Genomic DNA, 15,703 nt, shown 5'->3' with positions numbered 1-15,703 from the left:
TGCAGCCCTTGCCACTCAAGACTGCACTGGCAGAACATACAGCTGGAGTTGGGTTGGTTCTGTTACTTTGTTGATTCCTCAAAGTTACACAAATGCCAGGCTTGAACTGTATTTCACCTTTATGTGACTCTATGCAAAACAAAAATAATTAACACTTCCTACATTTCACTTGTTCTGAAGATCTCATAAAAAGGTTTTATTTTTGGGGAAAAAAGATCCGTATGAGAAGCTTGTAAGACAAACAGCCACAGAATCATTTCTTGGCTGTATGAGAAGTGAATTATGATAAAATAGTTTATCATGGCTGATAGCAGAACGCTGATAAATGGTGCTGTTTTTTCCTGTGTTTGTCTCTGGGTTTGGGTTTCCATCCCGTCTCCCACCCTGTCCAAAGACAGCATGGACAAGAAACTGTCGTCATTGTAAACAAAACCAGATCTGTTGTGTGACATGGCATTTCCCCAGTCTGTCTCCTGCTTGTTTATACAGGTGCTTATAGAGGAATGTGTGTATTCTAAGTAAAGCATTAGACCTGATAAACACAGAAGTGAAGGGGTCACATTCTAGAAATGGTGCTCCTCATCAACACTACAGCATTTTAAAGCTGCAAATATAGGCTATTATTTTTCCTTTCATGTGTATTACCAACACTGGAAATACAGACTTGTCAGTGTCCTTTGAATGTGTTTGTGTATTTAGCTGTTAAACTTTTCTCCACAGCTCAGCTCTTTCCCAGTGTCAAGGCTCACTCACATTTTCATGGAAAAAATGTCACATACCAGAGTTACAAGTGTATTGTTTTTTTCAATCACTTTTTTTAAAAAAATATTCTATTAACTACACCTGCATCTTGTAATGGTGTCTCTTCCTGTTTTGTGGAGAAGATATTTTATAAGCAAAAATAAATTTGAGTGGGTATGACAATTAATGTAGATACCATTATGACAGCAGAAGTCTGTGGTTCCAGTCCTCCCTCGTACATGGATCCCAAGGTTTGCCTTTGCTCTTGGCTGTAGGGGGGTCATCAGGGACAGCAGGGTGAGAGTTGGAGACTGTCTAAACAGATGCTTTTTGTCAACAAACATCCTTTTCATCTCCTTTTGAAAACACTTTTTTTTGGGTAGCAATATCAACATCCCTGCTAAGGATGGGAAGTCATGGCGTTTACTCCTGTTGATTTAGCATAGTAAGTGTGATACGATTTTTGTAATACATATTGAAAGCATGGTTTGAGGACAATTGTAGAACTCTTTACTCATCCAAGAACTATACCTGTTTTGAAGGCTTATGTCCGTTATTTGTAAGAAAATAAGATGTTGATTGTTTTTCTTGTATATGTCATTTCCTGCTATGCTATACAAATGTTAAGACGTATACTTCATGGGCGTTCAGTTCCTGCAAATACCCCAGACTCGGCAGAGGGATTGTTCAGGGTTGCATTCAGTCACATCTGTCTGCCAACAGTGCAGATGGAGATGGAGGCAGATTTCATCTTGTTGACTGTTCTTGACAGACTTCATCTTAACACCTCCCTCTGCATTTTCAAGGCTTTATTTTCAGCTATTGATCTAGTTTTTCTGGACACCTAAGATTTCAGAAAGAAATGAATGCTAGTTAGTTAAATAATATAGGCTTAAATCTTAAAACTTCAGCTTAAATCCTGAACATAGCATAGCAGACTTTGTAGATGGGTGAGTGAAATACATTCATAATTGAGGTATGAAAAATAGTTGTGACATTTTCAAGTGTATTTGCTAGTTCTAACATGTTTGTGTATTTTCATTTGGATTTACACTCCTAATGAAGGTCTGATGAGATGGAAAGTTTCTCAACAGGTGAATAAATAAAAACAATAAATGATAAGACTAGTAAACAGAAAAAAGAGAAAACCTGGAGGAGAAGCTGGAATGGCACTGTCCCAAGTTTGAGCAGAGGAGGCAGGTTAATAGGGCAGTATTTTTTAAGAGGTCTTTTCCTCATGATTTTTTTTTCTGTTTCTTTAGATGTGTGCAAAGCCTAATACTTTTTTTTTCCAGTCATTATGACTAAAGGACTTCCAGTATAACTGGAGAAATTGTATTTTTCCTGTACAGCTAACTTTCAGATTTCCACTTAAGTACATCGTCAAGTGGAATTGCATTCATACAGCCATTTGGGCATCTCAGTATGAAAGGTTAATGTTTAAGTTTGTTCATCTTGGGGAGACTTTCACTATGAATGGGTGTGTAATTTTTGTTCTCTTTAGCTGTAGCTGATCTGGTGGCAAGCTATTAAAGAAAGCCATGTCTAGTTTTCATGAGGATGGTTTCAGCTTTGATTTTTAAAATATTTTTTGAGTTTTTTTTTGATTAGTGTTGTTTTGGACAGCCAAAAAAAGTCTGTTTGGAAAGCTTGCACTGTGTGGAATGTGTAGTCTCCCTGCTGAAATTAAAACTCAGAGGGGGTAACAGAATACTCCCTGCCGTCAGTGCATTGCCAGCCTGAAGAAAAAACAAACACGCTTACTGAGAACAATGAACATTCCTTGAAACCCTAGGAGACAGATTTTTGCCTTTTTTTTTCTTTTCTTTTTTTTTTTTTTTTTTTTTAAGACAAAAAAACAACCCTCTGAGGTCTTCAGGCCCAGGTGGCAGGTCTCAGGGGCTTCTTGCCCCTTGTCATTAGGTTGGTGCCTTGCTCAGGGCATAAAGGCTGTAACTGGTTTGCATGTATGTTTTGGAGTTGTAAAAAATGAGCTCCTACCAAGATATTTTCCCTTCCCCCTGCCTCTCCCGCCCGTTTGACCTTCTCACTACAATTCCAGTGATTCAACTCTGACTTTCATTGATGTTTTCGTGCTGCTTTTCTAACCTACTGGGCTTTACACCTCCAAATACATTTTATTTAGTAGTAACCCAGAAATGCATCTGAACACTTGAAAGACTTGCAATTGCCTGTTAGAGGGCTTGAGGTGCATGAGGGCTTGAGACTGCCAGTTTTCTTGTTCAGCTCTGCCTCACTTCAGGGTCCTTCGTATGGCAACCACTCTGTACTATACATCCCTGAACTGAAATCTTTCCTTGCATATAAGCAATTTCCACTGCTGTTCCCTTGTTTTCAACTTCACTGAAGACTGGCGGCAATAATTCAGTGTTCGGGTAAATTCTTGATGTTCAGAAGATATGCAAGCAGGTCAGAGGGCAGGTCACAGCTTGAGAATTAGATGTATTTGGATGTAGAAACCTGCTCTGTCATTAATTATCTGTGTTTTTATTAAGATAATTGGAAATCAAGTTGCTTGATTAGTATTAATAAATGCTTTAGAATACGATATGAGAGTAAGCATTTTTCATGGCATTCTTTTTGGCTTACGTTTACAGGCCTGAAGATTTTTAAGGACATTTATCCTAAACATGCATGAAGAGAGCTTTTATGTGCCTGCAGTGAGATTGCTCTGCTGTATGAGATCATCCTAATGTACTTTCATCAAGAGATACTGCTTTTTTTATTAGGTTATTTAATTTATATTTTGTTGCTGGAGTGTTCCTGAAACCTGTACTGTAAGCTTCAGAACTCTTGAAGTTAAATTTTCACTGGATTTATCTCATTGACTGACTTTGGTGCCTCAGTAGATGGCTGTTCTTTATGAAGCTTTCTGCAGTTGGGGCAATTACAAGGAATTACTCTTTGTAGGTTCCCTGGCATTTAATAATGTGGGACTTGGAGATACTGAATCAATGTAAAATATAATGAAGAAATAAATTAAAGTCTTTGCTTTGAAGATAAAGTGTCAAATCTACAAGAAGAGGTGTGATATGGATTGTGAACCAATGAGGGGAAAATAAAACTAAATGTGTAGCTCACGAGCTCAAGCAACTCAACATCTAGAGGCTGTGCTGACAGCAAAGGAGGTGAGAAGAAACTGAGAAAGCTGAGGGCCTGAACCACAAAGTGTTCAACACCTACAGCTATATTTAGAAGCACAGAATTGCTTAGGTTGGAAAAGACCTTTAAGATCATTGAATCCAACTGTTAACCTAGCACTGCCAAGTCCACCACTGAACTATGTCCCTAAGCACCATGTCTACACACACGTCTTTCAAGTACCTCCAGAGATGGTGACTCAGTCACCTCCCTGGGCAGCCTGTTCTAATGCTTCACCACCCTTTCAGTGTAGAAATTGTTCCTAATATCCAATCTAAACCTCTCCTGGCACAACTTGAGGCCTTTTCCTCTGGTCCTACCAGTTGTTACTTGGGAGAAGAGACAAACACCCACTTGCCTACCACCTCCTTCAAGATGGCTGTAGAAAGCAATGAAATGTCCCTTGAGTCTCCTTTTCTCAAGCTAAACAACCCCAGTTCCCTCAGCTGCTCCTCAGAAGCCTTGTGCTCCAGACCCTTCACCAGCCCCGTTGCTGGTGTCTGGACACGCTCCAGCACCTCAGTGTCCCTCCTGCAGTGAGGGGCCCAACTCTGAACACAGTGTTGGAGGTGCAGCCTCACCAGTGCTGAGTACAGGGGGACGATCACTGCCCTAGTCCTGCTGGCCACGCTGTTTGTGGTACAAGCCAGGATGCTGTTGGCCTTCTGGGCCACCTGGGCACACTGCTGGCTCATGTTCAGCCGGCGTCAGCCAGCACCCCCAGGGCCTTTCCCACCAGGCACTTCCCCGCCGCTCTGCCCCAGCCCGTAGCGCTGTGTGGGGCTGGTGTGACCCAAGTGCAGGACCCGGCACTTCTTGTGGAACCTCATACGATTGGCCTTGGCCCATCAATGCAGCCTGTCCAGATCCCTCTGCAGAGCCTGTCTGCCCTCCAGCAGATCAATGCTCCCTTCTAACTTGGTGTCATCTGCAAACTTACTGAGGGTGCACTCGATCCCCTCATCCAGATCATTGGTAAAGACATTAAACAGAACTGAACCCAGTGCTGGGCCCTGGGGAATAGCACTTGTGACCAGTCACCAGCTGGATTTAACTGCATTCACCACCACTCTTTGGGCCTGGCTATCTAGCCATTTTTTACCCAGCAAAGAGTACAGCAGTGCAGCCTGTGAGCAGCCAGTTCCTCCAGGAGAATACTGCAGGGAACAGTGTCAAAAGCTGTACTGAATTCTAGGTAGGCAACATCCACAGCCTTTCGCTTATCCACTAAGCAGGTCGCCTTGTCATACAACAGTCAGGTTTGTCAAGCAGGAATTGCCTTTCTTAAATACACGCTGGCTGGGCCTGATCCCCCAGTTATCCTGCACATGCTGTGTGACTGCACTCAGGATGATCTGCTCCGTAACCTTCCACGGCACCCAGGTCAGGCTGACAGCCCTGTAGTTCCCCGGATCCTCCTTCCCTCTTGTAGATGAGTGCCCATTTACAACTGCTGATAAATGATGCGAAGTTGCTCGGTGAGCACTCCCACCAGCTCCCTCAGTACCCTTGGGTGGATCCCATCCAACCCCATAGACTTGTGCATGTCTAAGTGGAGCAGCAGGTCACTAACCATTTCCCCTTGGATTACGGGGCTTCATTCTGTTCCCAATCCCTGTCTTCCAGCTCAGGGCACCAAGTACCCTGAAGGTAACTGGTCTTACTGTTAAAGACGGGGGCAAAGAAAGCATTAGTACCTCAGCCTTTGCCTCAGCCTTTGTGGCAACGTTCCCGGCCACATCCAATAAAGGATGCAGATTCTCCTTGGTCCTCTTTTTGTTGCTACTGTATTCATAGAAACATTTTTTATTGTCTTTTATGGCAGTAGCCAGATGAAGTTCTAGCTGGGCTTTGGCTCTTCTGATTTTCTCTCTGTGTAACCTCATGACATCCTTGTGGTTCTGACTTGAAATCTGTTCAGACTGTTGGTACTAGCCTGGCTGATCAAGCTTTTGAGATATATTTGAATTTTGAAAATGGGTAACTTGCAGGGGGAAGTGGGGTGGTGGTTCCCTTCATTGGGGTAGGAATTGCCAAAACTGACTCTTTTATCTTGTGCGTGTTTTGCCACATGTTATAAAGAGTTGTGTAAAAATTCAGTGCATGCAAGAGATGCCTGTGGCAGCAAAATATAGTCTTACAGTGAATTTCCCCTAGTATCACTGTGTTCTTCAGCAGTGTGACATGTTGTTTTTCTTACTTGGATCTCAGACCATCATATCTTTTTCTAGCCAGAGCTGTTAATTAACTGTATGGATTGTGGATTCTCAGATATTTTCCTAAATGTTCTGTGCCTGATTAAAAATCACTGTATTTTTGGGACCAGCTTGTTAAGCAGTATTTTGGGGTTTCATAGCACATGAGATTTTTGGAGTTGACTGTGTGGTTAATGTTATTGACTGTATGATTAATATTATTGGTTGCCTTCTCTAAAGAACCAGATTTTAAGATGCCTGTCCAAAGTTCTATTTACAAGTATGATTACATGTACAGTGTTGAACAGAGCTCAAAACCATAGATGCTTTTGAGCCCCACATTTTCTAGTTTTCTCAGGTTTTTCCGCTTCCATTTTTTCTCTTCTAGTTGTCTCTGTATCATTAATCTTTCTTTATACATTTTTGAATGCATCTTTTTTTAATTACTTTAGGCACTTATTTATTGTATTAATTATTGTATGAAGCCAATATTGAAAACTCATTAACTTATTTTAAAGGTGGCACTATGCAACCTCAGTGATTCTACCATTTGATATGCTTTTTTTCAGATTGAAGATGGGAGCAAAGCTGCAGCTGTGGACAAGTTACTGGCTGGGGATGAAATTGTTGGCATCAATGATGTGGGCCTCTCCGGCTTCCGACAAGAAGCAATCTGTCTGGTGAAAGGTTCACACAAGACACTGAAGCTTGTAGTAAAAAGGTAAGCTTGTGTCGTTCAGCTGGAAAACCAGAAGTGTTCCAGGTTATAAGCTACTGGGCAAGTAAATTTGCCAAGATTCGGCAAGATAATGACTTTCATTTAGTGTTACTAATGTGCATGTTCTGTGATTTTACCTTCTCCTTGAACACAGACCCTTTATGGAAGATGTGAGGAGAGGTGGCCTATTGATCGGAGCAAAAACTGAGGCAGTGTATTCTGTGTATACTGTTCTGATTTGATGAGTTGGGACTCTGTTCCTTTCTGTCCTCCTGAAGTGCCGGGCCTGAAGCAGGCTGCGTGACCAGTCCTGCGTCCGTGCCTTTGGTGTGCGGACACTGGCAGTGCTTTTCGTGTGTTTCCTGTCCGGGCCAGTTGGGCTGTGAGGAATGGGTTACATGGGAAGCTTTTTGAAAAACACTTTCCCACTTTGTGAGAATATTTGAGGTCTCAAACATTTCTTATGTGGTTTCGGTAAAGAGTACTTTGATTTTGTTATTAGTCAAGAGGAAAAACTGAAATAGTTTATCAAAACAGAACACATTTTGGAAGCTTTTTGTTTTGTCGTTTTGACTTAGAATTTTTGAGTTCACGCTTTTTTTACTAACTTGAATTAAAAATAAGTTTCATTAAATAATTTTGACAAAAGTTATCAGATGTTAAAGTAGGTTAAATCTTACAACTTCTGAAAAAATTCAAACCAGGAAATTTGAACAACAAAATCTTTCTCATTAATTTCCTACTCTGAAGAATCAGAACTTTCTAATTTTTATCAAATTATACCAAGCAGTCTTTTATGTCACGTGAGAATTGTGGGTGTATCAGTTAGAATTAAAAAATAATTTTGTTGCAATACAGAAAATATTGAAATTTGGGGTTTGACAGGTATGATGATCCAGTCTGTAAATATAACCAGTGTTTGAGGCCATCCTAAATCAGGACTGTCTTTTGTGAAATAGCACCGATAGATAGGAGAGGGACAAAAGCATGCTTTTCACCTCTGGTTTAAGAAGGTGGTTTTGACAGAAGGAATTATGGGAACCCGAATCTCTTTCACAGGTGATAGTTTATATCATCACCAATAGCTAATTCCGGAAGGTATTCCAGTATTTTTGTAGTACTAAGCTAATAAATGCAAACCAAAATGCATTCACAACTATTATAAATCATGTTGATGTTCAGCAGTTTCAACTGGCACTGACTATTCCAGTAAAAGCACTTTTGTTAGCAGAGGTTACATCAGTTGTTTCTGTCACAGAAAGTAAGAAATTCAGGGTTGAGAAGTTTTATAGACACTGAAGAATCTGCCAAGACAGCAAGTCCTAATTACTATGAAAAACTTCAAGTGGAAAGATTCCCTTTTTCTTGGTGTTTTTCAGTTGTATGACAGTAACATGCTCAGAATCTGTGAATACTGATCTATCTATGGAAATGGCAGAAAGTCTGATGCTGAAATACCCTCATAAGAGAGACAGCTATGCCATTTTTGTCATTCACAAGTGCTTCACTTCATGCGTGTGATTTTGGAGAACTTTCATACAGCTAATCGAGCAGTGATTTGCTGCTGGGGATTTGTGGCCACTCTGTGCAGGCAGCAGCCCCATTGCTATGCATGCCTGCGTGCAGTTTGGTGCAAAGCTGATGGATTTTCATCAGTCCTTTTTCATCCCTCCTCTTTTTCCTTCCCTAGCCCATGTGCAGCAGGCAAAAGCAATCTAGCTGTTCTAGCCAAGAGGCTGAAATAGTGGCTGTTGTTAGGGAAAACATTTTTGTCTTAAATTCGTGAAGACTTCCATAGCTCCCAAAAGAACCAATAGCTTTTTGGGTCATTGACAAGCCTGCATAATATTAAATGAAATTTCATAATACTTACTGAATGAAATTAGCTAGGGGTTTTGTCTGTGGTTTTTCAACTTTGCTCTTTCTCTTGGAAAGTTGCCTTAGGACATCAGTCCTTTGACGGTCAGAAACCTTTTAACATCCAGTCTTTATTCTTGGCCAGCTTGTTCTCATGCACTGCTGTCTGTGTGCTGAAATAGCTTTTCTTTTCCTGTTGGAAGTTCAAATGATGCAGGTTTTTATAAAAGACTTGTTGCATGCTTTCTTTCAGAAGTTATGGTTTGAACAACAGTATTGTTTTGTTTTGTTTGCCCTAAATCTTAGGCTGAATTTTTATGAGTGCTTTAAACAGTCCTGGTTTTAAGCAAACCAGTTGTTTAGTCTTTGTATGAGCACTCTTGCAGGTCTGGATTGAATTGGATCAGGGAACTGATCTGACTGCAAAATTACTTGGGGAAGTAGGTTTTCAGCTGGATAGGACCACCACTAGTCAGGGGCAGTCTGCACTTTAATTAATTACAGCAATCTTGAAATGTCTGCCTTAGCATTTTTAGACTATTTCAATCTTCTTTAGATCCACCCTTACTGTTCTCTTGGGAGACGGGTGATAGTCCCACAATTCCCTTTCATTGAGTTACATATAAGATGAAATATTGATCTGCAAGTCATCTTGGCATCTTTTTGTCTGCTTGCCGTCTGTCCTTTGTCTAGTGCTGTGATGTTCTGTATAGTGTTAATTTAACATTTAATTCCCTGTGGGTGTCAGCGTGAAAATCTGAAGCACAAAATAGACAAATGGTTTGAAGTTCAACAACCCAATCCTGAAGGTTAAAAGAATCTTTGTTTTAATTATGTTTGTCCTTGCTATATGTGAGAGTTAGCTTGGGAAGCCAAGATGTGGATTTTTTATTGAAAACTTTTTTCACCTAGGGTTGTTTGTGGTACCTATTTCTAGACTGATGCAGAAGTGGAAAGCAATTTTTTAAAAACTATCATGATGTGAAAAAAGTACTTTTTAAATAAATTCTTCTGGAAGGCAGTGAAGTTACTTCCTATGAATGTCAGCAGAATTCAGAAAAGTCAGGCTTTATTTGTCACCGCTGAGAAGCATATCCATGTCAAATTTCTCCATACGGGTCGCTCCTTCATGCAGTAACGCCACATCCTGATCTTACATTGATTCAGCTATTTCTGTACCTGGGAAGCAGGAGGGCATGCTGTTTTCAGTTTAGAAGTCTCATGTGCCTACAGCCAAGACCAAGTGAAAAAGTTTTGCCATAGTGAGTAACATGTTTCATTCACAATAATTAGTTCTTGACTGTGGCAAAGGTTTCTCAAGGGGCTGGTGCTGTTAAGCAGTGGTAGCTGGCTCCCACAAAATTATTTTTATCCACTGTTTTTAAAGAATCTGATGCTTGATTTGCACAGGGAAAGTAACGTTGGTCTCTAAATAAAAGTGCCTGCAGCACCAAATACTCAGCATAAACTTGCTAGCTATCAGCATACAGGCTTTGGTTTTTCTATTTTTTGGAAACATTGCATAGCTGTGGTCTAAACCAAATCAGGACTGTGCAACTGGCTCAACAACAAACATGTGTAAGTAGCTTATATATATATTGATGGTTGAGCAAGTGCATTGTGCTTCTGGTCTTGGATTAAAAGAGGACTCGGGAGGCTTCGTGTTGCTTTCTCAAGTGGATTTGTCAACACATCTTAATTACATGCTAGTTCATCAGTGTAGTAGTGAGTCATTTCTTAAGTAAATTCCTTTCTTAGGAAAATGGAAAGGAAACTGCTGAGGACGTTTCTTACAGGAATTGTATGTGAATTTCTCGTGTTTTGTAAAAGATGTGTGCATGTCTGTGTGTGCACATGTAAAATTGCTCTGAGTGTTGATACTGAGGTGGTTACCTTATTCAGTGTGATTTAACTGTTCTGCATGTGCTTCTAACTTAAATTCCCTTCATAGTTAATAAATATAATCTCCATCCCTTTGCACATGCTAGACATAAGAGTATGCCAGAAACCCATTAAAGTTTGGAACAACTTTTCGCTATGAATTCACGAGACACTTTAAACTGTTAAAAATAGACCCATAGGTGATGCTTCCATTTGTGGTTTATTAATGTTAAAGTGAGGGTGGAATTACATGGCCTTTGGGAGCCACCATGAGAAGTTGTGTGGGCTTGTCTTGTTGGCTGCTTAAATCATGTGTTAGTGGCAGTGGAAACAGGTGGGCAGGGGAGAGAGTAGCCATAGACTTCTTTTCCTCAGAGTCTGCTGGTGACACAAAGCTGACCTTCAGTTTAACTTGACCAACTCTGCAGGTACTGCCAGTGCCTGAGAACCAGCCTTGACGTTCTGGAGTAGTTCTGGTCATGTTGCATACACATGTGAGCAGGCATCTTTTCCTTTCTGTAGCGTTTATTTTCGTGCCTTTATGTAGCTGAAGTGAAGATGTTTTTGCAGTGCTGAGAAGTCCTTTGTTAGAGGAGAGGGGAAGAGTGAGAGCAAACACACTTGCTGTCAGAAGCCTAGCGTGAATGCTGAAACTTACTGTGTGGAATCCTAGTAAGGGAAGTGAATGTCATGATATGTGAACTATAAACACCTAGACATGGAAAGTTAGGGTGATCTTTATTTGCATGGCACTTCATGAAGACAGCCAGCCATTGAATTGAAGCACAGCAGGAGGAGAGTTTTTAATGAATGTCCCAAGGGCTTGGAGATTGTACAGTATTTTCTCAGAGACCTGAGCAAAAATGAAGGTGACAGCTATTTACAGTGCTCATATAGGAGGTTACTGAAATTTTGTCATGTACTGAGTGGAAACATGCTCAACACCACCTGTGGCCTATCTGTAGTGGATTTTGTGTAACTTACCAAAGGTATCCTAGTCTCACCTATTTATGACTTGTGCAGCAGCTAGCTGTGCACTTCATAGCCTCTTGTGACTGCAAGAGTACTCTGAAACTTGAAAATATCAATTTGTGAGATGACTTTAGAAGATAAGCCATTTGTGTTTTCATTTCAAGATACAGATGGAGGATGCCTCTTACCTGTGTTTGGCCAGTTGGTAGTTCTAGTCTTACAGGTACTAAAATAGTTAGTATGGGAAACAAGTAGAAAAATACATGTAGTTTTAAAGATTTTAAGCAAGTATTATATGTATTTAGTCCACAGTTATGGTTAAGTATTGTTCGGAAAACCAAATGCATTTGAGGAGAGCTGCTGATGAGTAGGAGTAAAATCTGTTTTGCTGTTAAACTGGATTTCATTGCTTCTGTAACTAGAATTTGTTATGGCAGAACAAGTAGCAGTGATTTCTCTTTTGTTGCCCAGTAGCCATAATTCTTCCTTTTTGAAAATTAACCTTGACCTTAACTGACCAAGAACAGATCTTTATTTTTAATGCCTGTATTTCCAGCCAGAGTTTGGGAATAGGTAGGACACTGCAGTAAGGCTTGCCAGGGCTGTATCTGCATACACGTACCATTGCTGGACAAAGTAAGCAGGTGTGATACCCCATCGCTACCCATGTCTCTTGGCATTGACGTGGGTGTGGAACAGCATGTGCCTGTGCAGATCTTCTGTATACATGCTTTGGGAGTGGGTATTTTTAACAGATGCACACAGCTTTAAAGTTCAAGATTGGAACATTTCTCTGTGACTGCAGTTGGTGGAAGGGCTGTTAAATTCCTGTTTTGCAAATTCACTTGAGAAACAGATCAGTGTGTTGCTGTAGGACCACTCTTTTGCTTTAAGCAGGATGGCTGGTATTAAATGTGTGCCAAATAGGATGTCCTATCAGCCCCTGCTCCCAGCTGGGTCTTGTGATGGAGAGAGGAGAAAGCCTTGTGGGTCAGGGTATGTGACAGGGCATCACTGGGCTGGGGCCCTCTGGTTCTCTCCTTTGGTGCTGCCCAGTGAGCTACCGTGGCTCATGGGGGGATGGCAGGAAACCAGATAAGCACAAACATAACTTTTCACGCGAATTGCACAGCACTTACAGGCCTGGTTAAGGAGCCCTTTTTCTTTAAAAAATTAAAAAATATAGCCTGTAAAGCTTGAATAATAGAAAGCCAACAGTACAACCAATGTCACCATGTTTTACCAGGTCAGTTCCTTTAGGGGAATGTTATAGACATTTCCTTGTAGGCAAAAAGAATCCTCTATAATTTGAAAATGCTTATTCAGAAGGTTACTTGTGGCAATGCTATTCAGTTTTGTGAAGTAATTACCAAAATTGAGCAGTGTTGCTTTTTTGTGGAATGGAATATGCATCAGACAGTAACAACCTTTGAGTCATGACTGGGTTTTAGGTTGGTTGTTTTTTTTCTTCAGTCCTGCATGCACTTGTTGGAATGGTTAATTTTGAGCATGAATAGTCTCATCCAATTTAGTGAGAGCACTCACATGACTGAAGATGAAAAATTATACAAGTGCTTACAGGATTTAACCATAGCTTTTTACCAGGTGGTACATTGGATTTATTCTTAAAACTGCTTTCCACTGGTAAATTTCAGTGCAGGTGGTAGAAACTGTAATATCTAGCCCCTTGAGTGAGAGGGGGAAACAGGTGAGCCTTCTAAAATTTTTTTTGGGGTGAAGACTTACTTATTTCACTTAGTACTTTCACATGTACACACTGAGAATTTTTGGGGGTTTTGATTGATAATACTGTAGATCTGTGCAGACTCCTGACTGAAACAGAATTGTAACCTTATCCATTAAAGACCAAATAAGTAATGTTTTTATGTCAGGAATCTTTGCACTCGGAAGGAATGCTTCTGTGTATGTTGTATGTATTTTGAAATACTGAATTGTTTGGAGTTGCTATTAAACAATTAATAGTGTTGCGTATTTTAAACACTGGTCAAGAACTTTGACATGCACATGTGCAACTTCAGGAGAGTAGTAATAATGCTCCTGTTTCAGCGTGGTGCTGTTCTCCTTGTGGTACTTTTAGGTTACGTATTTCATCTCCTGAAGATTAAATGACTGAAAAGATTGAGAACTTGGATGCTTCTTAAATGTTTCAGTGTCAAGTAGCCTACCACATTGAGTGTAGAGATTTTATGCTTTACTTGGTCATAACTACATGTAAATCTTCCAACTTGAAAAGATTGTAAAAAGGTTTTTAAATAATTTCTGAATCCAACCCTGAACTCCAGAAATACGACCACCTAAAAGAAGGGCAGGAATGTAAGACTGTTGCAGCTTTAGTTACTGAATAACTGAACAAATTTGCATCTTATCTCTTACACAAGAAACACAGTATTTTATGGTCATTGCGGTTGAATCTGCATAATACTGGATCACCTGGCAAAACAAAGTCTGATGGAGAGACACAACTACCACGCTGCTGAGTTATATGGCCCTTACGCTTTTAGTCCGGCTTCATGCTGAGTGCAGAGGGAAGGATGGAGTGACAAAAGCTGGGGTTTGGGGAAATTTCTGCTGGGTTGCAATTGAAATCAGAGTCAGTTCTTTGGTCTGGCTCATGGAGCAGCCTTGCCAGCAGGTGGGCAGCTGCACCAGGGGTGGCATCTGATAGGGAAGAAAGTGCTCTGGGGGGATGGTAATGTCTTCAAAATCTGATCTGGCATGGGACACGTCAGAACAAAATAGCATTCCCAAGTAAATGTTGGAGCATCTCAGCTCGTGGTGGTGTTCTTTGTGGAGGCTCAGTAATTTGTATCATGTGGCTGTAGTGTTTTAACCAGGAATGAGACAACTGAGGCTGGGCTGCCTCCTGAAATGCACTGGGACTGGGGGAGCTCTCTTCCCAGCTCCCATTTGTGGGTCACCTTGGACATGGTTAGGTAAGTCACAGCTGAAATCGGTGTGGGAAGGCACTACACCTGTGTAGAAACACCCGTATGTGGAATGTGGTTTCTGAGGAAACTCAGTTCATTCGGGACAGCTATTGAACGGTAGCTCTTCGTGGTAAGTGGCTGGGAGGCAAAAACACCTATTGTTTCTGGCCACAAGCAACACAAGGGTTTCCATGGCCCTGTGCTCCAAGGACAGGGCAAGTTCCTTCTTGCTGAAGGCAGCATGTTGGGCTGGTGTAGGCAGCTGCCTGCTGCTGTGCTTGCTAACTCTGTCCTGGGCAAAGGTGGTGGTGGGGAGCATGTCTGAGGGCTGCTCTGCTTCCTGTTCCTTGCTTCTGATCCTTAGCCTCAGCCATGGTGAGACAGCCTAAAATCCCCTGTGTATTTTGGCTCCTGCTGCTACTGTTAGAGTTTGCCCAGTCAGAGACTGCATTTTTCTTCAGTGTTACTGATGAATTAAGCCTTTTTTTGTATTTATGTTAAAGGTTAATTTCTTTAGTGCCTTACTTACGTAGCATGGTGATTTCCAAGATACTTGAAAGTAATCTATGCTGGAACCCCTGTTTATAGCTGATTTTCTAATGTGTGAAGCATTTTAGATGTTTCCAGATGATAAATACTGATTAAAAAAAAAAAGTTTCATTATTCTTTAGAGGAGTTCTGATAAATCATGGCAAAAACTGAGTAAGAGAATGACATGAGGACTTTAATGCTGTCTAGCTATCAAAAAGTAGCGGAATATGCACAAAATAAGGATGAGGGGAAAGTATCTGTGTAGCTTATATAATATACAGTAAATCCCAAGATCAACACTTTTATCTCAGACGTCCAGATGTGCCTGTCTAGTTCCCCAAGGCACAGCAAGGAAAAAGAGTTCCAGAATATGAAAGCTTTATCATGTTAGTCTATTGTGAATTTAGCAGGCAGGAAGATAGATGATGTCATACCTCATACAACTTAATACCTCATTGTTGAAAGTGCGTATCTTATCTATAAATGAAATTGCTGCTCCATCTTGCTCAAGCCTGTACACTTGGGCTGAGGTACAAGGAAAACCAGAGCAAACTGTCATGGTGAAATCCTGATTTGCTCAAGTTAATGACTGAACTCTTTAAGGGTACTATGACTTGATAATTTATTAGTATTTATTTGTTTTCACAGACTGAAGCAGAGCATTTTGCAAGTCTCTTTGTTTATTTTTATGTAAAATG

At 40.8% G+C, this 15,703-nt stretch overlaps 1 protein-coding gene across 4 annotated transcripts in view; it reads left to right on the top strand.

Annotated features, from left to right (window-relative positions):
* Positions 1-15,703, top strand: part of SHROOM2 (shroom family member 2) — a 131,280-nt gene that overhangs the window by 48,317 nt on the left and 67,260 nt on the right. For all 4 annotated transcript variants that reach the window (XM_080376909.1, XM_080376908.1, XM_080376911.1 and 1 more), the window contains exon 2: positions 6,668-6,819. In XM_080376909.1, the coding sequence (XP_080233035.1) occupies positions 6,668-6,819 (152 nt within the window). The remainder of the gene's footprint in view (positions 1-6,667; positions 6,820-15,703) is intronic.

Source organism: Falco punctatus (assembly GCF_963210335.1).
Source record: "Falco punctatus genome assembly, chromosome: 2".
In the NCBI taxonomy this organism is placed as follows: domain Eukaryota; kingdom Metazoa; phylum Chordata; class Aves; order Falconiformes; family Falconidae; genus Falco; species Falco punctatus.
Note: the sequence above shows the minus strand (reverse complement) of the source record. Positions and strands in the feature narration are given on the sequence as shown.